The sequence below is a fragment of the Rhinopithecus roxellana genome, chromosome 13, assembly GCF_007565055.1.
Source record: "Rhinopithecus roxellana isolate Shanxi Qingling chromosome 13, ASM756505v1, whole genome shotgun sequence".
Classification (NCBI taxonomy): domain Eukaryota; kingdom Metazoa; phylum Chordata; class Mammalia; order Primates; family Cercopithecidae; genus Rhinopithecus; species Rhinopithecus roxellana.
The window spans coordinates 117,984,483-118,006,949 of NC_044561.1; the positions used below are offsets into that span (position 1 = coordinate 117,984,483).

The following is a 22,467-nucleotide window of genomic DNA, read 5'->3' on the forward strand; positions in this document are numbered from 1 at the left end:
CAGCGTCACAATTCCTAGGGTAGGGGCAGGCATCAGGACTTCGCTCCTCTGACCTCCATCTGGCACATCAGAGGCTTGCCTGGCCCAGCGCAATGGGAGAGGGCTGGTGGAGGCTCAGGGGAGGGGCCCAGTGGGCTGCCATCCAGCTCAGACCTCTCTCCCCTCCCTGCCCACAGCCACCACAACCAGGCTGGACTACAGCAGCGCTCAGTAAGGGCATGCTGGAAACAGCCCCTCTGGCTTGGAGCCTTCATTTCTCCCCAAGCATCTCGGCCTCCCCTGCCAGCCACGGAAAGCAGGGCGTGAGCTCAGGGGGGCTTCCTCCCTTCAGCACGCGCTCCTGCCTCCTCCTCCCATCCCGGCTCTGCTCCAGCTCACAAGGTCACCTCGAGCCTCAGTTTCCCCTTTTTTTTAAAATAAAAGGGACAGCCAGATAACACCAGACATTAAGAAATGCTTCTAGGCTGGGCATGGTGGCTCATGCCTGTAATCCCAGCACTTCGGGAGGCCAAGATGGGAGGATCATGAGGTCAGGAGATTGAGACCATCCTGGCCAACATGGTGAAACCCCATCTCTACTAAAAATACAAAAATTAGTTGGGCATGGTGGTGCGCGCCTGTAATCACAGCTACTCGGGAGGCTGAGGCAGGAGAATCCCTTGAACCAGAGAATCAGAGGTTGTGATGAGCTGAGATCATGCTATTGCACTCCAGCCTGGCGACAGAGCGAGACTCTGTCTCAAAAAAAAAAAAGAAAAAAAAGAAAAAAAAGAAATGCTTCTAACATGAGGGACAAAACAAGAGAACAGACAAAAGCAATCCGAGGAAATGGCACAAAGAACAGATGAAAACCTAAGAACCAAAACAAAAAAGAAATGAATATCCTCAAAGAGATGAGAAGACATAACATCCTTGAAACAAGGGAACATTCAGAACCTAGGAACAAGCGCTCGGACATTTATAAGAGAATGCGGCAGCAACGTCAGGATGTAAGAAAAGACCTGGAAGCTAAAAGTGAAGAAATCCTCCACAGAGTAGAACAAAAAGACAAGATGATAAAAAATGGATAAAAGAAAATTCGAAGATTAAATCAGGAGGTCCAGGCATCCAATTATCCACAAAGGAGAAACGGAAAAGTAGGAGGCCAGGCACAGTGGCTCACACCTGTAATCCCAGCACTTTGGGAAGCCAAGGCAAGCGGATCACTTAAGCCCAGGAGTTTGAGACCAGCCTGGTGAAACCCCTTCAAAACAAAAATTCTCCAGGCGTGGTGGTGTGTGCCTGTAGTCGCAGCTACTTGGGAGGCTAAGGTGGGAGGACCACCTGAGCCTGGAAGTCGAGGCTACCGTGGGCCAAGATTGCACCACTGTACTCCAGCTTGGGTGACAGAGGGAGACCCTGTCTCAAAAAAAAAAAAAAAGAAGAAGAAATTGTCAAAGAAACAGAAGTGTTTGACCAAATGGTGTTTGTATGTAAGTTTGTAAGTACTTTAATAGCTTCTGTTAGTAAAATATTAAAATGTTTCCCTACATAAATATGTTTCCTAAACCCCCTGAATGTGCTCCCTTCCCCATCTGTTAGCCCCAGTCCCCATGAGTGCCCAGAGGGTACCACCAAGGGGTCACCCTGGTGCCCACCAGCCTGCTAGTCAGCCCACCACAGCTACTTACCAGTCCCTAATCCCTGTAAAAGCCTGCAGGGGAATGGTGCCCTGGTGCGGCGCTGGCACCTGGAGGTCGGAGCTCAGTGCCTTGGGTTCCCCTGAAACTGCTTCCCCTCCCACTGCTGGCCAGCTGCCCCAAAGTCACCCTCACAAGGCCTTGCCCAGTAACTGTGGCCCCTGAAGAGCCTGTACCAGTTGTCAAATACTGTTCTGGATATCATTCTGGGAACTGCTGGGTAGAAGGCAAGGAGATGACGCTAGGGCTTTGGCTCCCATATTGCCAAACCCAGTGGCCATATTTGCCTGGGACCTGCTGCACCAGCCATGTGCGATTCTCTTCATGGTCTCCCTCCAGCTCCCGGGACTCCACCTGCAGGGGCTCTGCCCTCTGGCCATTCTCTCTCAAACTCTGCCTTTTACATACCTGGCCAGGTCAACTCATCTCCTTTGGTGGTTTTCAGCTCAGGATCCAGAGGTCCACAGCTTCTAATTCTCTATGCTCACACACCACCACTGAGGGCCTGTGATGTGCTGGGCACTGGGCAGATAGCAGTGACCAAGACAGACTCATGTGTCTGGCTGCCTGCTGAGAGGCAGGCATCTCATGCCACTTTTCCCCTTCCTCTAGATCACTCCCTTCCTGGGTTCCGCATTTCCAAATACGGCTCCTCCATCTACCCAGCTGTCCACACCAGAGACGGGCGCCTCCCCTTGCCCACTGCCAGCCGGTCCCCAAGAACAAATTATTTTGCTTTCTATTTCTCCTCTTCGATTCTTCTTCTCCAGCCTCCCTCCTCAAAAACCATCAAGAAGGACCTTTTCAACACACAGTTTAGACAGAGCAGCCAGGGAAGGCCTCTCTGAGGAGGTGACATTTAAGCAGAAGCCTTGGGGAGGGGGCAGTTCTGGGCAGGGGAGGGGTCTGTGCTAAGGCTGCAGGCAGGAAGCAGCGGGTATAGGAAGCGCAGGGTGGTTGGAGGTCAGAGAGCAGGCATTTCTGTAGATGATGCACCAGGGAGGGTAGGGCCAGGCTGGGCTTAGGAAGGGACTAGGGCTTTGGCTGAAAGCACTGGGAAGGCACTGTAGGATTTCAAGCAGGGGACTAGCATGAAATAATTTACCTTTTTAAAAGCTCCTCTGGCTGCTGCATGGGAAACAAATTGGAGGGAAGCCAGAGCTGAGGCCAGAGAGCTAATGCGGGGGCCCGACAGGAGACAAAGAGCACAGGGACTCCCAGAGTCTCCCACTGGACCTGGCCTCCAGAAGCTGCTCAGACTGAGTTGGAAAGTGCCCATCTGGCCCTAGCACCTCTTGCTGTCCCTGGCCACCCACACAAGCCGAGGCTCCTCATAGGGCCACGCTCTGTTTTTTCTTTTCTTTTGCTTTTTTTTTGAGATGGAGCCTTGCTCTTGTTGCCTAGGCTGGAGTGCAATGGCGCGAGTTCGGCTCACTACAACCTCCACCTCCCTGGTTCAAGCGATTCTCCTGCCTCAGTCTCTCAAGTAGCTGGGATTACAGGCGCCCGCCACCACGCCTGGCTAATTTTTTGTATGTTTAGTAGACATGGGGTTTCCCCATGTTGGCCAGGCTGGTCTTGAACTCCTGACCTCAGATGATCCACCCGCCTCAGCCTCCCAAAATGCTGGGATTACAGGCATGAGCCACCGCACACGCTCTGTTCTTAGATGATCCCTACTCCCTGGTCAGCCACAGCTGCTGTGCTGGGGCACTGTCTAGTCCTCTTCCTGCCTTGGTGGGTAACACAGCCACAAGAAGCCCACCTTCAGGAGCCCAGGGAGGGAGAATGAGCTCAGGGATTGCAGGTCAAGTCCATTTCGCACCCCTATTTACCACATCATCCCGGGCAGGAGCTCTCCCCTCTAAGGCCCTTGGTGCCCTTGTCAGTAAAACATAGTATTTTCCTTGTAGGGGTGCACAGAGGAAGAATGGAAACTTTGCGTGTCTTGACTTGGAAGCCCAATGGTCTGGGTTTGAATCCCAGCTCTGTGACTTAAAGGCTGTGTGACCTTGGCCAAGCAACCCAGCCTCTCTTGGTTTACGAGGTCTGGCGTGTTTGAAAAACATCCAGTGTAGACTAAGCAGGGAGCCTTAGAGAGGTCAGAGAGGCAATGCAGGCGTTGCAGAACTTTAAGGCCCATGTGTGGCTTTGACTCTGAGTGAGGTGGGGAAGCTGGGAATGAGCTGGGAAGACCATGGGTTAAGGCTGTTGCTCCAACTACAGCACTACAGGGCCCATAGAGAGGAAGGCCAGAATAGATAGCTGAGACCAATCAGGAGGCCACAGCACCAGGGAGGGACAGTGGTGGCCCAGACCCGGGCAGTGATCGGAGGAAAGAGCAATCAGGTTCAGAATCTCTGTAGAAATCGCTGACAGGGTTATAAACAAGACTGAGAAATATGTTGGAGAAGTCCCTGAAAAAGGCAGAATCCCGGGAACTGGAGGAAGGAGAAATGTGTGAGAACAAATTAGCAAAGCAGGCCTGAGTCCCAGAGCTTGAAAAAGGACCACTGAATTGGGCCTAGCAGGGCTCAGGCCAGAGGCTCCCCTCTTCCTTCCATTCTTAGCCCATATTTGTGTGCATTTACAGACACCCATATCTGAGTGTGACAAAATCCCCAGTCCCCTGCCTGCTGACTTCAGGCCAAGCTCCAGCTGGCTCCTGCTGCATGCCATCTCCAAGACCCAGAGGTGGTGTGAGGAATGGACGATCAGACCAGTGCCCCTTCCGGTGGTTCCTTTCCCCTTTCTCTTGGCCCTGCCCGGTGCTCACAGTCCCTGGCTGCAGCTGATGAGCCCTCCATGACCCTTTCATGAGTGCCTCGGTTCGATCTCATCTTGGTGCCCCACTGAATGACCTGATTAGGGGCTTTGTGATACGTTAGCGGCTTGACATGGGCAAAGGCCAGGCAGAGATAAGCCAAGAGGCTTCACCCCACTTAGAGATATAAGGTCTAATTAATAAGAATATTATCATTAAGTGACATTTATGGAGCACATTAATGTGTGCTAGACCCTGAGCTAAGCATTTTACGTGCGTCACTTCACCAAAACCTCTGACAGGGGGTAATGGCCAGGGCCATGGACTCAGGGGCAGACTATCTGGGATGAAACCTTTGCCCTGTGCTTACTGGGCACCTTACTCCACCTACCGCGGCTCAGTCTCCTCATCTGTAAATGACAGCAATAGAGTTCCTATCTTACAAAGTGTTGTAAGGATTCAATAACTTAACCCCGGTAAAGCACTTAAAGAAATGTTTGGCACACAAGAGATGTTAATATGCTTATGCCTTGCAGTTAAATAGGAATTAAATCAGTGGCAGCTTCCTGGGGGAGAAAAAGGTCCCCGGAAGTACGAAAAGATGGAGAACAGTGGACTTACCAGAAATCTCTCAGGGAGTTGGTGGAGATGCTCCCGAGAGTTGGGGGCAACCCCCAGAGATCCCTCGTTCTCCCCACAGGGGCAGGCCTCTGAATTAACAGGATTCTGGCTTATGGAGCAGAAATGTTCAAATTTGGGTCCAGAGCTGAATTCCAAGACCATGAGGGAGAGGCTGAGTTCTTTCAGCTCCAGACAAAGTGAGTGCTGTGCAAACATGCGAGGAACGCAAGTCTGCTGGGGCAGGGCTGGGCGGACAAGGAGCCCATATCTCCTAGGTCGTCTCTCTAGGGAGCGCCTGTTCTTAGCCTCAGTTGATAGAGACCAAGTTCGCAGACAGGAGACAATGTGTCCGGATTTCAATCCAGATCCGCTGGATTTCAAAGTCCCTGCCCTTCAATGCTGGTCCTAAGAGAGGAGCTGCTGTGAGCCCTTGAGGTCTGCATAGGAAGGGAAGAACCTTCCTCGCTGGGGAACAGGGGGACCCTCTGGCCCCCTAGCATCTCTGAGAGCTGAGGCAGGAAGTGTGTTCTCACTTGGAAGATGCAGAGATTTGGGCCCACAGTCGGGGAGCCACGTTTCCGTATCTCCTAGCAGGTTATGACCCTGATGATGTAGTAAAGCCTTAGGGGTCAGACAGCCTTGGGTTCAACTCTTGATCTGCTATTAATTTGTGTGACCTTAGACAACTGTCTTGTCTGAGCCCATTCCCTCCTCAGTAAAATGCAGAGACCATATCCTCCTCTTCCAAGCATGGAGGAATTCAATGAGCTGATAAAGCCCAGCCCAGCTCTAGGAGATGCTCAACAAATGGTACTGGCATCTCATGTGGGCACATCACCAGCTACAGGCTCTCAGCTAAGTCAAAAGACAGGAGCTGGGCACGGTGGCTCACGTCTGTAATCCCAGCACTGTGGGAGGCCAAGCTGGGTGGATTACTTGAGGTCAGGAGTTCGAGACCAGCCTGGCCAACATGGTGAAATCCCATCTCTGCTAAAAATACAAAAATTGGCCGGACATGGTGGCGTGTGCTTGTAATCCCAGCTACTCGGGAGGCTGAGGCAGGAGAATCGCTTGAACCCAGGAGATGGAGGTTGCAGTGAGCCGAGATCATGCCATTGCACTCCAGCCTGGGTGACAGAGCAAGACTCCATCTCAAAAGAAAAAAAAAAAGAGACTGATTCAGCTCTGGGAACTACCTTCATGCATGTATGTGGGTGGGTGGGGAGAGCAGGCTCAGGCCTGGCTCACCTGACACCAGGAGGACAAAACTCAGAGGCCCAGAAAGCTCAGGAGTTGGTCTGTGGGTCTCCAGCGCAGTGCTGAGGCCTCCATGTCTCCACAGTCCCACTTCTGGCCTGGAGGTGGCTTAATTCCCACAGGGAGACAGGAAGGAACAGTGACCCTGGAATTCCCCAGGGTCCTCTGGGTGGAGCTGTGAACCCCACCCAAATCCCAGGGAGAGGGCTCTTCTCTATGGACTTACCTGCCATAGTATAAGATGGTCTCAGGCTTGATGGCTCCGTCTAGGTGGACGTGCAGTTCTACCTACAAGGGGGCAGGGGGAAGAGACAGAGAAAGGGAGAGAGAGAAGAAATACCTATGAGCCTTTCAGAGCTTAATTAATTAATCATGATAACCATTAGCCACCATTTACTGGCCGGCTGCTGACCCCAAACACTTCAGTAAACTCTGTACTGCACTATCTCGTTTTATCCGCTCCTGGGATATGGGTTTAGCTGTTATCTCGATCTCTTTCACAATTGAGGACACTGAGGTTCAGAGGGGTTAAATATCTCATCCAAGGCCACACAGCATGCAAGTAATAGAAGCAGGGGCCCAACCCAGTATCTTTGTTCTTAATTGCAGCTGGTGAGTGACAGAGGCAGAATTTTAACCCAAGCCCAATTCCAAAGTTTGTGCTCCAGGTCACGTAGGCAGCTCTCGCTCTCAGCCAACTAAATAAACTACTTTAACAAAAGGGATTGACCCAGATGTCCCGAACTAGGGAAGAGCCACAGCATATTTCAAAATTCAGGATCCATTTTCTTTTTCTTTTTCTTTTTTTTGAGATGGATGGAGTGTCGCTCTGTCTCCCAGGCTGGAGGGCAGTGACGCGATCTCTGCTCACTGCAACCTCCACTTCCTGAGTTCAAGCAATTCTTGTGCCTCAGCCTCCTGAGTAGCTGGGACTATAGGCAGGTGCCACCACGCCCAGCTCATTTTTGTATTTTTAGCAGAGATGGGGTTTTACCAGTTGCTCAGGCTAGTCTCGAACTCCTGACCTCAGGTGATCCACCCACCTTGGCCTCCCAAAGTGCTGGGATTACAGGTATGTGCCACCGCGACCGGCCCAGGCTCCATTTTCAAAAGCAGATGCTACTCAAGCATAGCCTATCAGGAATCAATATTAGGCAATAGAAGAACTTTCTAGTACTCTAGAGTTTAAGAGCAGGGTCCTTGGAGGCAGCCCATCTGGCTTGACTCCCAGTTCTGTTGTGTGACCTCAGACAAGACACTTGACCTCTCTGAGCCTCAGTTTCCTCAACTGAAAAACAATGGAATATTATGCCCCCCTGTCCAAGAAAAATTGCAAGGATTAAAAAGGACAGTGTAGGTGGACATGGATAGCCCGAAGGAAACAGCCCCTGCTGCTCAGTCAGGGTGTTTAGTATGAGCTGTTAGAAGCACAGTGGGAGACGGTGGGGAAAGGGACTTTGCTGTTCCTCTTCTTCCTGTTCCAAATGATGGAAGCTTTCTCCGTAGCCAGGGGAGATCCAGAAAACTCTCAGCTGACATCTCATGCTGCGGTGGGGAGCATGGAGAGCTGGATAAGAAAGTTGGCTGCTCTGGCTCAGGGAGGAACAGCCAAGGAGTTGCTGGTCCAAGGGCATCTAGGAGCACATACATGAGCTGGCTCCTGCAGAGGAAACCCAGCCCAGGCCCATGGGAGGCCAGCAGGGAACAGAGACACCAGAGGTCCTATCAGCAGGACCTCAGAGTCATCAGATCTCTCCCGAGGTCATCCAGCTGGCAAGGGACAGAGCGGTCCTCACACCCAGGCTCGGGGCCAGCTTAGTTGCTGGATTCCCTGACAAAATGAGTTCAGTTCCCACCCAGTCAAATGTTTGTTTCTTGGGTTCTCAAAATATGCTCAGCATTGGGAATACTGAAGCTTATAGCCCAGGGAACGGCCAACCAGCTGTGTGACCTCAGGCAAGGGACCTCACCTCTCTGAGCCTCTGTTTTCTATCCTTAACCCTCACAGGGCTATGGAGAGGGCCCAGCCAGAGAGCCGGAGTCACACTGTACAGAGCATCATGCAGTTAGAGCTGGAATCTCGGCTCCTCCACTCACTCCCTGTGTGACCCTGAGAAAGTCACTTCACTTCCTGTGCCTCGGCATCCCCATCTGTTAAATGGAGAGAATGACAGTCCTTCCTTCTAGGCTTCATGAGGGTTAACTGCATTAGTACACAGGGAGTTCTTGGCACATAGCAAATGCTAAATAGTTGTCAACTAAAAGTCAATGAAGGCCGGGCATGGGGGCTCACGCCTGTAATCCAACCACTTTGGGAGGCCGAGGTGGGTGGATCACCTGAAGCCAGGAGTTCGAGACCAGCCTGGCCAACACGGCAAAACCCCATCTCTGCTAAAAATACAAAAAATTAGCTGGGCATGGTGGCGCACACCTGTAATCTCAGCTACACGGGAGGCTGACGCAAGGGAATCACCTGAACCCAGGAGGCAGAGGCTGCAGTGAGCCGAGATTATGCCACTGTACTCCAGCCTGGGCGACAAGAGCGAAACTCCATCTCAAAAATAAAAATAAAATAAAAGTCAATGAAGGCCTGCGCTCCTGCTGGATGGTAGATTGTAGAGTTAAACAGAAGGGTCTAAGTCCTGTTCCTGGGGCTTGTACAGGCCCCAGAGTGGGAGAGGCATTAAGCAAATGTCACATGGGAAAATGTACAGTCACAAACCAAGACGACTCCTATGACAGAGGGTAACAAACAAGAGAAGCGAACACATCTAGAGGGCCAACAATGAGCCTGAGTGAAAAGCTGGAGGACAGAGAAGAACCCACAATGCAAGGAGGGGTACAGGGGGAGGCGGGAAGAAAATTCCAGGTGGAGGGAACAGCATGTGCAAGGCCCTATGGCAGAAGAAAATGGGGTGTATGAAAGGAATTAAATAGAGGCTCAGAGAAGGGATGGTTCACGGGACTGGAGAGGCTGTAGGATAGGACCACCCAGGCAGGGCTGTGCGGGCCACGAGGAGTCAGGCTTTATCTGGAAAGCACACAGAAGCCACTGCAGCGTTGGCAGCTGGTTAGAGAAAGAGGATGGCTCCTGCAAGGCCAGTTAGAGGCTACTGCAGCCATTTGAAAGATGACTGTGGATTGCACCAGGGTTGTGAGGTGCATAGAGGAAAAACAGGTGGATAGAAAGAGATGGCAAGGCTCACACTTCAGGTTAGGCCTGGGTGGGGGGCAATTCCCACAGTTTGAGACAGAGAACTCTGGAAGAGAAGACCAAGTCCTGGAGCTCCCTCCAGGAGGGAGGATGTGGGGGAGGGAGGCATGATTAGGTTTGTCTTAGTTATGTTAAACTGGAGACGCATTTTGTTTTTTGTTTTTTTGAGATGGAGTTTTGCTCTGTTGCCCAGGCTGGAGTGCAGTGGCTCCAGCTCGGCTCATTGCGACCTCTACCTCCCAAGTTCAAGCGATTCTCCTGCCTTAGCCTCCTGAGTAGTTGGGACTACAGGTACCCACAACCATGCGCAACTAATTTTTGTATTTTTAGTAGAGACTGGGTCTCACCATATTGGCCAGGCTGGTCTTGAACTCCTGACCTCAAGTGATCTGCCCACCTCAGCCTCCCAAAATGCTGGGATTACAGGTGTGAACCACTGCGTCCAGCCAACTGGAGATGCCTTTGAGATATCCAAAGGTAAATGGAGGAAGCCAATGGGATGTAAGAGTCTAGAGCTACCCTGAGAAGCCCACGCTGGGAATGTAGGTAGGAATGTGGGTGGGCACAGAAGGTGTGGGCTTGAAGGAGTTCACCTAGGGAGAGAACATCAAGGGAGGTAAGGAAAAGGCCTAGGATGAAGCTTTGGCCAGCGCAAGCACTTAGTAGCTTTACGGAGGAGGCTGAGCCTACAGTACTGTGGCCAGAGAGGTGGGAGGGTGTGTGGTATGCAGAAGGCCGGGCCATCAGATGTCAAGTTAGCAGTGGTTCACAGGGTTAGCACAGTGGGCTGAATGGTGGCCCCCACAAAGCTGTCTACATGCTAATCCTAATGCCCAGAACCTGTAAATATTACCTTACATGGGTTGGGCACGGTGGCTCATGCCTGTAATCCCAACACTTTGGGAGGCCAAGGTGGGTGGATCATTTGAGGTTAGGAGTTCAAGACCAGCCTGGCCAACATGGTGAAATCCCATCTCTATTAAAAATACAAAAAGCAGCCAATCATGGTGGCATGCACCTGTAGTCCGAGCTACTTGGGAGGCTGAGGTGGTGGAATCATTTGAACCCAGGAGGCGGAAGTTGCAGTGAGCCGAGATTGAGCCACTGGACTCCAGCATGGGCAACAGAGCAAGACTCCCTCTCAAAAAAATATTACCTTATGGCCAGGCGCAGTGGCTCATGCCTGTAATCCCAGCACTTTGGGAGGCCAAGGCGAGTGGATCACCTGAGGTCAGGAATTTGAGACCAGCCTGGCCAACATGGTGGTTACTAAAAATACAAAAATTAGCTGGGCGTGGTGGTAGGTACCTACAATCCCAGCTACTCGGGAGGCTGAGGCAGGAGAATTGCTTGAACCCGGAGGCAGAGGTTGCAGTGAGTCGAGATTGCATCACTTCACTTCAGCCTGGGTGAAAGTGCAAAATTCCATCTCAAAAAAAAAAAAAAAAAAAAACCTTATATGGCAAAGTGTGATTATTAAATGTCTTGACAGGAAGAGTTTATCCTGGATTATCTGGTTGGGACCGAGATGCAATCACATGTATCCTTATAAGAGAGAAACAAATAGTTTTAAGAGAAACACACACAAGAGGAAGCAGCAACGTGACCTCAGAGGCAGAGACTGGAATGATGCGGCCACAAGCCAAGGAATGCCTGGAGCCGCCAGCAACCAGAAGAGGCAAGGAATGGACTCCCCTGGGAGCCTTCAGAGGGCAGGTGACTCTGATGATATCTTGATATTGGACTTCTGGCCCCCAGAACTGCAAGGGCACACGTTTCTGTTGGTTGAAGCCACCCAGGTGTGGCAACTTATTACGGCAGCCACAGGAAACTCACATAGTCAGGCCCTGCTGGAGGTCACAGGATGAAAGGGCAGAAACATGTCCCTCAGGCTAAAAGCGCAGGCACTGGGGGCTTCAGATGAGTAGTTCTCAACCTCAGCTGCAAGTTAGGAGCATGGGAAGTTCTGCCCAGTTCCCAAGGCCTCAGCCCCATCCGAGGTCAATTAAAGCAAAATCCTTGGTGGCAGGCCCAGGCAGAGGATTTTCAAAAAAAATATGTAGTCAAGGTTGGGAACCACTGCCCTAGAGGAACCATTCTAGAGGCCTGAGTGAGGGTAGAATCCACACTGGAATAAGGTAAGAAAGAAGTGGAGGTAAGAAGAGGAAGAAGGTTTAGACTACTCTTTCACAGTTTTGCCCCTAAAGGAACAAGCAGCCTTGGAGTGGGCAGGACGTGCATGTGGGTCAAGAGAATGGCGGGCTTTTTTAAAGGTAGTGATGTCTTGGGTAAGTTTAAACATTCATGGGGATGATTGAGGCTGAGTGAGAGGAGTTGCATGAGGTTACTGGGAAGGTAGGAGGAAGTCAGAAGGTCAAACCAGGCCTGGCCTTGGAGCCCCGAGAACAGGAGGATCAGGCAGTGAATGGGGGCAGTAGTCACGCCCCCTTGTGGGTGGGGCGGTCTGCATGGCTACTTCTGGCTAAAGTATTTATTTGTTTCTTTACTTGTTTTTTTTTTTTTTTTGAGATGGAGTCTGGCTCTGTTGCCCAGGCTGGAGTGCAGTGGCGAGATCTCAGCTCACCGCAGGCTCTGCCTCCCAGATTCAAGGGATTCTCGTGCCTCAGCCTCCCAAGAAGCTGGGATTACAGGTGCCCACTACCACGCCCGGCTAATTTTTGTACTTTTAGTAGAGACAGGGTTTCACCATGTTGGCCAGGCTAGTTTCGAACTCCTGACCTCGGGTGATCCACTCACCTAGACCTCCCAAAAGTGTTAGGATTACAGGCGTAAGCTGCCTTGCCCTGCCTGGAGAAAGTATTCAAATGTCAATCCAAGAGCCCCACCTCCCAGCTCTGCTTTACTCTGGCACAACAATTGGCAATGTTCAGAGTGGAATCTTCCCATCTGCCTGGGGCCCTGAGTGATCGCAAGGAGCCAAAACCTCACTGGAGGCCCCGGAGGGACAAACAGTATAAGGTCAACCTGGGTCTCTGCAGGCCCCTCAGACCTGGGGGCTGTTTGTTACCGCAGCAGCACAAGGTAGTCTCTCCTGCCTGAGAATGAGCAAACACACCTTTCTCAACTCAGCCTTGCAAACTGTGGTAAGAAGCAGAACCAAGTGCTATGAGATAAAGAAAAATCACACTGGGGTGGGCGCAATTTAGAAAGTGTGTTGGGAAAAGATCACTTAAAGGAGGAGTTCGCCAGGGAGAAGAAAGAAGGAAGGAGGGGGAGAATGGCTCCAGGCAGGGGAGCTGCGTGTGCTTAGTGTCTGAATCAGGAAGCAGGCGGGGGGGAGTTGGCGAGAGTGCAGAGTGAAGTTAGTGGTGAGAAATGAGGCCAGGGCAAAGTGGAGAGGGGGCAGGGAGACTGCAGAGGCCGAAGCAAAGGGTTTTCCACCCAAGTGTGTTAAATGGGAGAGTCCCCTTTAAAAAAAACCTTTCCTGGCTGCTGTGTGGAGGACAGGATGGCAGGAAGCCAGAACAGAAGACCAGCTACTGTGGGAGGGAAGATCTGATTGGGATTTGAATAACATGCGGGAAGTATTCAAGGCAGCATCAGAGACAGTGGGTGCTCAGTGAGCAGGAGCCAGATGGTGTCGGGGTGCAGGAGCAAGGGGTTCAGGGAGCCGGGCAGGAGGCAGGAACGCCTCCGGGAAGGGGCAAGCAGAGCCAGCTGCCCACCATGACCAGTAGCATTCATCCCTTCTCAGGGCTGCCTGAGTAGAGGCCCAGACACATTTCAGGAGTGGAGCAGAGGCAGGAAGCTACCTCTACAGGTGGCTCAAGCTCAGGCAGGCCTCTCACTGAATTTTCTAGAAAACTGCAACACACCATGGGAAGTCTGTCAGCCTATTCCATATGACAATGACAGTGGGGTGGGGACCCCGCTCTCGTGTCCCCTTTCAGGGAAAAGGGTCAGCAGTGACCTTGAACTTTTGAGTATCTACTATGTGCTAGACCGTCTACATGCATTATCTTATTTCATCCTCACAACCAGCAAGGTAGAGACTTCACGCCCATTTTACTGATGAAGAAACTGAGGTTCAAAGAAGTACCCCCAAAACAGTCAGTGATGGAGTCAGAATTTGAACCCTCGTCTGATTCTTGAGCTCCGAACCACTCTACTGTACTGCCTCTGTGGGCCCAGCCTCAGACATCAATAATGCAGAAATAATAATAATGAGAAAGCAACTACCTACTGTTTTCAGACCCTTTATCTCATTTCATCTTAATCCCTAGGCAATGTACATGTCGGCCCCTGTTACAGATGGGGAAGTGGACTTGCCAGGCTAAGCCCGGAGAAGTTTAGTGGCCTGTCCAGGGTTACACAAATTGATGGTGGTGGAACTAGGGCGGAACTCAAGTCCCTCTGCCTCTATTCCCAAGTCCTGCCCACAGGCCACACCCCCTCCCTGGCACTCCTGACCTCTCCCACTGCCTTTGCTCTCTGCAAGGCTCACTCACAGCCAGCCCAGCAACAGTCCCCACAGCAGGAAATCCTCCCAGTGCTGATGTGAATGGGAAGCATCCTCAGTTACCAACAAATATTTACTAAGCTCCACTATGTGCCAGGCACTGTGGAGGCCCTGGGGAAATGCGCTAAGTCTCTGCTCTCAAGAGATGCCTGCCAGAGAGGCCCAGGGCGGTGGGTTCACTCACTCAAGGTCACTCAGTGTGTCGGCAGCAGAGCTACCATGAGGACCCAGGTCTTGGACTCCTGGGCCAGATACTCCCAGATCTGACTCATGTTTCCATGTTCCCAGCTGCTGGAGGGCGAGTAGGGCCGTCTACCTCCAAGGCAAACCCAATCAGATTAGCTGTCCCCAAGGCTCACCAGGCAGAACTAAGCTGACTGGGTTTGCCTGGGAGGTAGACGGCCCTGCTCGCCCTCCAGCAGCTGGCTTTGCCTCCCAAACACATTGCTCCGTTTTGTTTTCATCTGACTTTTTGGGTTCATATATGTAACATGTCTGTCTCACTCACGAGCCGTTTGCTGAGACGGGGGACCTTGTCTGTGTCATCATGCAGTGTCGTCAGTGCCTACGACAGTACCTCGCACAGCACCAACTGCTCTCTATGTTCAATGACCACACCGTATTTCCTCGTCTCGCTGTCCCATGTCAGCAATGCTGGGTGCTCTCCCTGCAACAAGGAAGGGGCTGACCTGCCCCCATGGGAGCTGGCAGAACCCACACAGGGGCAAAGGAGCCAGGGCTGCCTGGTCAGCTCACAGAACCTGAGCACCATGGCCAGAACCCAGATGAGCCACTGGTGCCCACTGCCAGCCGAACGTCCCCTCCCTCTCTAGCCCTGCTTTTGGTGATGAGCTGGGCAGTGCCAGGGTCAGTGACTTATGCCACCGTGGCCTCTCAGCGGACTTTTAGTGTGAGGCCAGGAGACAGAGCAGCCCTGGGCTGATAAACTGTTTCAGCTCCACCTCCTCCAGGAAGCCCTCTGTGCTCAGCCTCATCTAGGCTCCACCAGCTCCGAGGTACACAGTGGAAGGGACTGAGCAGTCCCCGCAGTGTCTCCTGCTGACTTGAGGCCTCACAGCTCTGCTGCTCAGAGGTTTCACAGAAGGCAAGGTGTGCCTTCCACCTGGGGAAATTCCTGTGGAGCCACAGCATAGGGACTTAGCACACCTATACTCGTTTTAAAGGCAACAAGACTGAGGCTCAGAGAGTGGGAGGACCTTGAGTTAGAAAGTCTAATACACACCACAGCCACAAAGCTATTTGACTCTAAACCCAGAGGTCTTAACAGCAGCACGCTCCCTTCATGCCACATAGCAAGGTGCTGGGTCACTGATGCTAACATCTAAACAGGGTCCAGGCACGGTGGCTCACTCTTGTTAATACCAGCACTTTAGGAGGCTGAGGTGGGTGGATCACTTGAGGCCAGGAGTTCGAGACCTCCTCTTCACAGAGGTGGAAGGGAGGACCAGCGAGGGGAAGTGGATCCCGAGTCCCAGCTACTCGGGAGGCTGAGGCAGGAGGATGGCATGAACCCAGGAGGCAGAGGTTGCAGTAAGCCAAAATCGTGCCACTGCACTGCAGCTTGGGTGACAGAGTGAGACTTTGGCTCAAAAAAAAAAAAGTAACTGAAGGCACCTGGTACCCAGGACTACTTCAAGGACAGCCATTGTTACGGACAACGTGGTGAAACCCTGTCTCTACTAAAAACACAAAAATTAGCCAGGCATGGTGGCGCACACCTGTAATCCCAACTACTTGGGAGACTGAGGCAGAAGAATCACTTGAACCCCGGGGGGCAGAGGTTGTAGTGAGCCAAGATCGCACCACTGCACTCCAGCCTGGGCGACAGAGTGAGACTCTGTCTCAAAATTGTCTAAGCAGGACCATTACCAATCATGGTGGTGCTGACCAATGGCAGCTATTGTTGCTGCACCTGCTCAGAGCCAGGCCTGCACTTGGTGTTTGAGAGGTGGGTATGGGTATAATTCTCATTTTAGAGAGGGGAAACTGAGGCACCATGAAGTTAAATGACTCATTCAAGCTCCTCTAGTTGGAAAGTGGGAAATCAGGACTCAGACCCAGACAGCCTGACCCCAGTTGGTGTCCAAGTTCAAATTCCTTGCTGTTCTAGCTCCCTGGTCACTAGGCGTGCAGAGGTTATCCTCAACAACTGCTCTGGGGCCTGAGAACACTAAGGGCTGAGGACAAGCCTACCCCCAACACCTTGGGTAAATACAGATTCCAACCTCACTCTGCCCCCACAGCCTGCTCCTCTCCACCACCCACAGCCAGACCATGATCCTACTACCTTGCCCCACCCCAGGGGGCACCATAGGGACCCCTTCAAGACACCTGAGCAGGTGGACAAGTCTCTCCTGAATCACAGGGCCCCCAGCCACCCAGGCCAAGCCCACCCTGAGGTTGAATGCAGGATTGGGAAGCTGTCTGGCCTCCCCTGCCTCCCTGTGTGACCACAGACCACTTCCCCTCTCTGCTCCTCCCTTCCTCCTCTGAAGCAGAAGGCTTCAACGAAACTCAGTCTCCTCTGTTCCCTTCCCCCACCAACTGCCACATTAGTCAAAATGGGTAAGGCAGGCTCTTCCTAGCGACATTTTTGTTTTCACAGGTGGCTCTGGTAACTGAAAACCACTGCAAGCCCGAAGAGAAGAAGTGCAGCTGGTGGGTTTTGTGTCAGGAAGAAAAAAGGAGGGAGACTCTGCAGCTGGGGAGGCCTCTCAGAGTCTACCGCAGCCCCCACTCCAGTCCCCAGAAAGGAAACCCACCCGAGGGTCTGCTGGTACCAGCCAGGCACTGTGCAAAAACCAGTCAGCAAATCAGTTTCCCCAGGAACCCCAAGATCATGGTTTTGTCATCCCATTTTATAGAGGGGGAAGCTGAGGTTCAGGAGGTGTCTCCGTGAGGTACCCTAGCTGCTATGCAGCAAGGCAGGAATTCAGCCCCCGTACATCTGAAGCCCGGGGCTAACGCACTGGGCCACACTGCCACCCTGATTCTAACTCTTCCCCCCACACCGCCCCACCTTTTTCTGCATAAAGTGGGAGTGGCAGATGAGCAAAGCAATGAACAGCTTCTGCTTCAGTGCAGGCAGATCTGGGTTCAAGTCTAGCTCTGCTGCTTGCCAGCTGTGTGACTTTGGCAATTTCCCTCCCCTCTCTGAGCCTCAGTTTCCTCCTAGATAAGTGAAGTTAATAATAGTACAGGACTTGCCTCAGAGGGTTGACAAAAACATTAAATGAGTCACTGTACGCAAAGCAGGACAGTGCCTCGTGCAGAGTAGACATTCAAATATGAAACAGAAAAGGGACATTGCTGATTTAGCCCCAATTCCCCTCTGCATCAGACAAGGGATAGTTTAGAAATTGCTGTCCCTTGGCCGGGTGCGGTGGCTCACACCTGTAATCCCAGCACTTTGGGAGGCTCAGGTGAGCGGATCACCTGAGGTTGGGAGTTCGAGACCAGCCTGGCCAACAAGGAGAAACCCTGTCTCTACTAAAAATAAAAAAAAATTAGCTAGGCATGGTGGTGTATGCCTGTAATTCCAGCTACTTGGGAGGCTGAGGAAGGAGAATCGCTTGAACCCGGGAGGGGAAGGTTGTGGTGAGCTGAGATCGTGCCACTGCACTCCAGTCTGGGCAATAAGAGCAAAACTCTGTCTTAAAAAAAAGAAAAGAAACTGCTGTCCCAGCCCATACCAGTTCACTCGCCAGTCTACAGCTTCAAAGCTCTCAGATTTTGTGTAGCCCTGGCAAGTCCCTCCACTCTCTAAGCCTCAGTTTCTTCATCTGTAAATGGGGATGAAGACCTATTCCTTGTCAAGTCATTCAGAGGATTCTGTGAGATAAAAGTTACTGGCTGGGCACAGTGGCTCACAACTGTAATCCCAGCACTTTGGGAGGCTGAGGCAGGAGGATCACCTGAGGTGAGGAGTTCGAGACCAGCCTGACCAACATAGTGAAACCCTGTCTCTACTAAAAATACAAAAATTAGCCAGGCGTGGTGGCTGACACCTGTAATCCCAGCTATTCCGGAGGCTGAGGCAGGAGAATCGCTTGAACTCAGGAGGCGGAGGTTGTAGTGAGCCAAGATCACACCACTGCACTCCAGCCTGAGCAACAGAGTGAGACTCTGGCGCAAGCCTGTAGTCCCAGCTACTCAGGAAGCTAAGGCAGGAGGATCGCATGAACCCAGGAGGCAGAGGTGGCAGTGAGCCAAAATCGTGCCACTGCACTCCAGCTCGGGCGACAGAGTGAGACTCGGGCTCAAAAAAAAAAGAAGTCACTGAAGGCTCCTGGTACCCAGGACTACTTCAAGGATAGCCATTGTTATGATTATTATAACAACAGGCATGTGATCGGCATTGGCCTCCAGGATGCAGAATGCCTGAGTGCCTGGTGCCACCTGTGAACACAGGCTGATAAGAGCCACCCCTCCAACCTCCCTTTCCACTTCCTCCAGTGCCCAGCAGGTGTTCACACACCTGACAGGGAAAACTTGACTTGGGCATTCCCTGACAATGACCCTGCGTGGCAAGCACACTTGAATGTGTGTTTAGAGTTCCGAGTGGAGGAATCCAGGAGTGGCCAACCTGGAGATCCATTCCTTATCTATGAGGAACATCTGAGCCCCACCCCATTCCCACGGGACACTGACCATAGAGGGGTATAGGGACCAAGGCCCTTTGTTTTGGGTTAAATGAAGGTTACTAGGTGCAGGTGGTTGGGGGAAGGTGTTAAATGAAAATGCTATATAAACTGCATGCTTTTGCAAGTGGTTGAGGTTCTTCTGCTCAGCCTGCCACCACTGGACTCTCTTCCCTATATGTAAGCCCCCAGTAAAACCCCATATCTTGTTTGCTACCTCTTCCAAAGAAGGTAGCCTCTTGAACCTGGTGCTATCTCCATTGGAGTCAATAGGGGTCCTGCACAACAGAAGGCAGCTGCCTAGGGCCTTGCTACGCAAAGTGTGTTCCTGGATCGATGACGTCAGCATTTCCCGGGAGCTGGTCAGCAGTGCAGCATCACAGGCCCCACCCCGACCCACACAGAATCAGTGTGAACATTAAAAGTCAGGCCATTTGAGTTAAGTTTGAAAAGCACTGCCCTGCTCTGCTTTCTTCTAGCTGACCAGGTCCCAGGCCTCAGCTGGTGGCAGGTATGAGAAGCTGAAGGACACAGCAAAGGCTCCTGTCTCAGGAGGTTTGCACCTGGGGCACTGGCACCTCTATCCCCGAAGGTTTCTGCAGAGGTAGTTTAGGAAAGATGGTTAGGCGCATGGGATTACGAAGCCAGCCTCCCTTGGACTCAAACCCCAGACTGGACATTTCCTAGCTGTGTGATCTTGGGCCTAGTTAACCTTTCCGTGCCTGGATTAAATGAAAAATGCAAATAATGTGTTTAGAACGGTGCCTGGCACAGAAACATCAACACTCCATAAGCTGCAGCTAGTAATGCTAATAATTATAACTATCATCTGTCCCACCCACGAGAGGGCAGGGAGCTGGCTCTGGTCATAGTGCCTCTGGGATTCACACTCCTTCCCACTTCTCCTGCCAGCTCAGGCAAGTTCCTCCTCACAATCATAGAAGATTTGTCATGCCTCAAACACATGGCAGGTAACAGTCTACCTTCACTCTCAAGCATCACCTTGTGGCCTTGGGACTCAGGACACAGGACACCCACATAAGCAGCTGATGTCCCATCCTCCCGATGTGCACACTGAGGTCCCAACAGGGAAAATGATCTGCCAGCTTGAATCAGATGGGAGGACTGGGCAAGGCCAAAAAAATGGGGATAATAATATGAGCCCCTCCCTTGATGGGCTGTTACAGAAGAACTGCAAGGATCCAATGGGTGTCTGCAACAAGTTCTCTAGAAGTGGGCCCTGCTGTTGGTCTCCATAACTCCCAACACATTCGCAATTGAGGAGTTGTTTTTTTTTTTTTTTTTTTTTTTTTTTTTTTTTTTTTTTTGAGAGGGAGTCTTGCTCTGTTGCCCTGGCTGGAGTGCAGTGGCGCGATCTGGGCTCACTGCAAGCTCCACCTCTCGGGTTCACGCCATTCTCCTGCCTCAGCCTTCCACAAAGCTGAGACTACAGGCGCCTGCCACCACGCCCGGTTAATTTTTTGTATTTTTAGTAGAGACAGGGTTTCACCTTGTTGGCCAGGATGGTCTTGATCTCCCGACCTTGTGATCCATCCGCCTCCGCCTCCCAAAGTGCTGGGATTACAGGCGTGAGCCACCGCGACTGGCCAATCAAGGAGCTTTGCTACTGCCATAGGATTCACATCAGGGGACAGTGGGTCCCCAGCCCAAGGGCAGAGGGAGCCCAGAGCATTTAACAAAAAGACTGAAAAGGAGAGGTGCCAATCATGGGCCACCTGGCTCCAATAAGATGTGAAGGAGGCAGGGGTGGGGGTAGGAGGGCTTGTACAGCACCTCAGCGCTCCCAGCTTCTGATGGGGAGTAGCTGAGCATTTTCCCTGGGCTGGGGGCATCAGTAGCGGGGGCTGGGCCCCACCCTCCTCAGAAGGTAGGTGGGCTCTCCCATCCACAGCCTGTCTCCCTCACACTAACACATGCATACTCACTGGATTCTCACCCGCACGTTTGTGATATCTGTCATCATCACTCACACCTATTTCTTTTTTTTTTTTTTTTTTTTTTTTTTTTGAGACAGGGTCTTGCTCTGTCTCCTAGGCTGGAGTGCAGTGGCACCATCACAGCTCACTGCAGCCTTAACCTCCTGGGCTCAAGCAATCCTCCTGCCTCAGCCTCCTGAGTAGCTGGGACTATGGGAGTGCACCACCACACCCACCTCCCCTAATTTTTTATTTTTTATTTTTTGGAGAGACAGGGTCTAGTTATGTTGCCCAAGCTAGTCTCAAACTCCTGGACTCAAGTGATCCTCCCGCCTCAGCCTCCCAAAGCACTGGGATTACAGGCCTGAGCCAACCTGCAGGGCCACTCACACCTATTTCTAAGAAGTTAGTAAGTTGAGGCTGATTGCAGCTGACTCCTACCCCAACCCCCCACTCTCACACCCTACTGGCTGATTCACCCTGCTTGGCAGACTCCTGGGCCCCTCCTCTCCGACTCTGAGACAGGCCAAGGGGGTCCGGACCCTCCCTGACCCCACCAGTCCCAAGACGCCACAGCTGGTGAGCGGAGAGACAAGAGGATTCTCCCCTGGGGCCAGTGGCCATGGCTTGCCCTAGAGTGAACCCTGCTAGGGCCCCAAACCCAGGGCCTACCTAGCTCCTGTTCTTCTCGCGGGGGTAGGGGGGTGCCCTGCTCCCCTCCCTCCCCTTTCTGGCAGGGCTCACGGTTCTTCCCCGGGACGCATCCACAAATCCGGGCTCCTTGGTGCTCACCACCATAATGCTGGCGTACAAATCTACTTCCATTCACTGAGCACTCAGTAGGCGCCGGGCACAGCACTAGGTGCTTATCCGGCGTAGACATCGGGCCCGATCATACAGCTGAGTTTCAGAGACCTCAAGCCCCTGCCCAGGCCCACACAGCGCTCAACGGTGCTAAGATGCCCACTTGACAGACAGCGAAACTGAGACCCAGAGGGGTCAAGTCAGGGGCAGAAGCAGACTCTGGAGGCCTCCGGGTTCCGGACCTTCTCTTTTCCATTGTCCCTGATTAGCCCGCAAGCGAGCCACGGCCTAAGCCGAAGGAAGAACGCGCCTGCAGGAGCCCCCGTTCGTTCCCGGGGTTCGGACGCCCCGGGCTGGGCCCCATTAAGCCCCTCGGGCCGCCCAGCCGCTGGTCCCCCGGCCCCAGAGCCCCCGCGCGCTCTCACTTTGGGCTTGTCGAAGGCGGGCGTCTGGGTCATGGTGCCCGCGTGCGCCCCGGCGCTGCTCCCTCCGCCGACGCTCGGTGGGTCTCTGCCGGCTCAGTGGCCACTCGGCTTTCTCTGGGGTCCGCGGTGGCCGCGGCCGGCCACGCTCTTAACAGGGCTGGGCCCCGCCTCCTACCCCGCCCCGCGCCGTTCCCCGGGCCCGCCCTCTCGCCGGAGCCCCCGCCCCGTCCGCCGGCCCGGGTCGCGCGTTTCCTGGAATTCTGGATCCAGCGTCCTCGCCCGCCGACCCGAAAACTACGGCCCCGCGGCGCCCGACCGGACCCACCTGTGGGCGCGAGCCCCGGCCGCCTCGCTGGCACTGCCTTCCCCCCGGCTCCTCCAGCAACTTTCAAGGGTCCCCCTGCAGTCTGGGTGCTGCTGTGAGCCAGGCCCGAGCTCGAAGCGGGGACCCCGGGAGCATCGCAAACCTCGAGGGGCGTGCTTTCCACCGGATAGACGGACGCTCGTCGCAGAAACACACAACATAATTGTATAGTTAAGGAGCTTTCGAGGGGGGCCTGCAGGAATTCACCGGGGGTGGAGAGAACATTCTACGTGAGAGACTCCAGGGAGCTGGGAGTGAAAG

The 22,467-nt window shown here is 52.8% G+C and overlaps 1 protein-coding gene across 4 annotated transcripts in view; it reads right to left on the reverse strand.

Moving 5' to 3' along the window:
• ADA (adenosine deaminase) overlaps positions 1-22,025 on the reverse strand; it is a 32,743-nt gene extending 10,718 nt beyond the window's left edge. For 2 of the 4 annotated variants that reach the window (XR_004052633.1, XM_030914546.1), the window contains exons 1-2: positions 21,843-22,024; positions 6,548-6,609 (exon numbers count right to left, since the gene is read on the reverse strand). Coding sequence is in view for 3 of the 4 variants with exons in the window: in XM_030914546.1 (XP_030770406.1) it covers positions 6,548-6,609; positions 21,843-21,875 (95 nt within the window). In the remaining variant the exon portion in view is untranslated. Of the gene's footprint in view, positions 1-6,547; positions 6,610-21,842 lie in introns of all 4 variants that reach the window. The other 2 variants (XM_010384270.1, XM_030914547.1) reach the window with 1 other exon arrangement.
• Between the last annotated feature and the right edge of the window lie 442 nt (positions 22,026-22,467).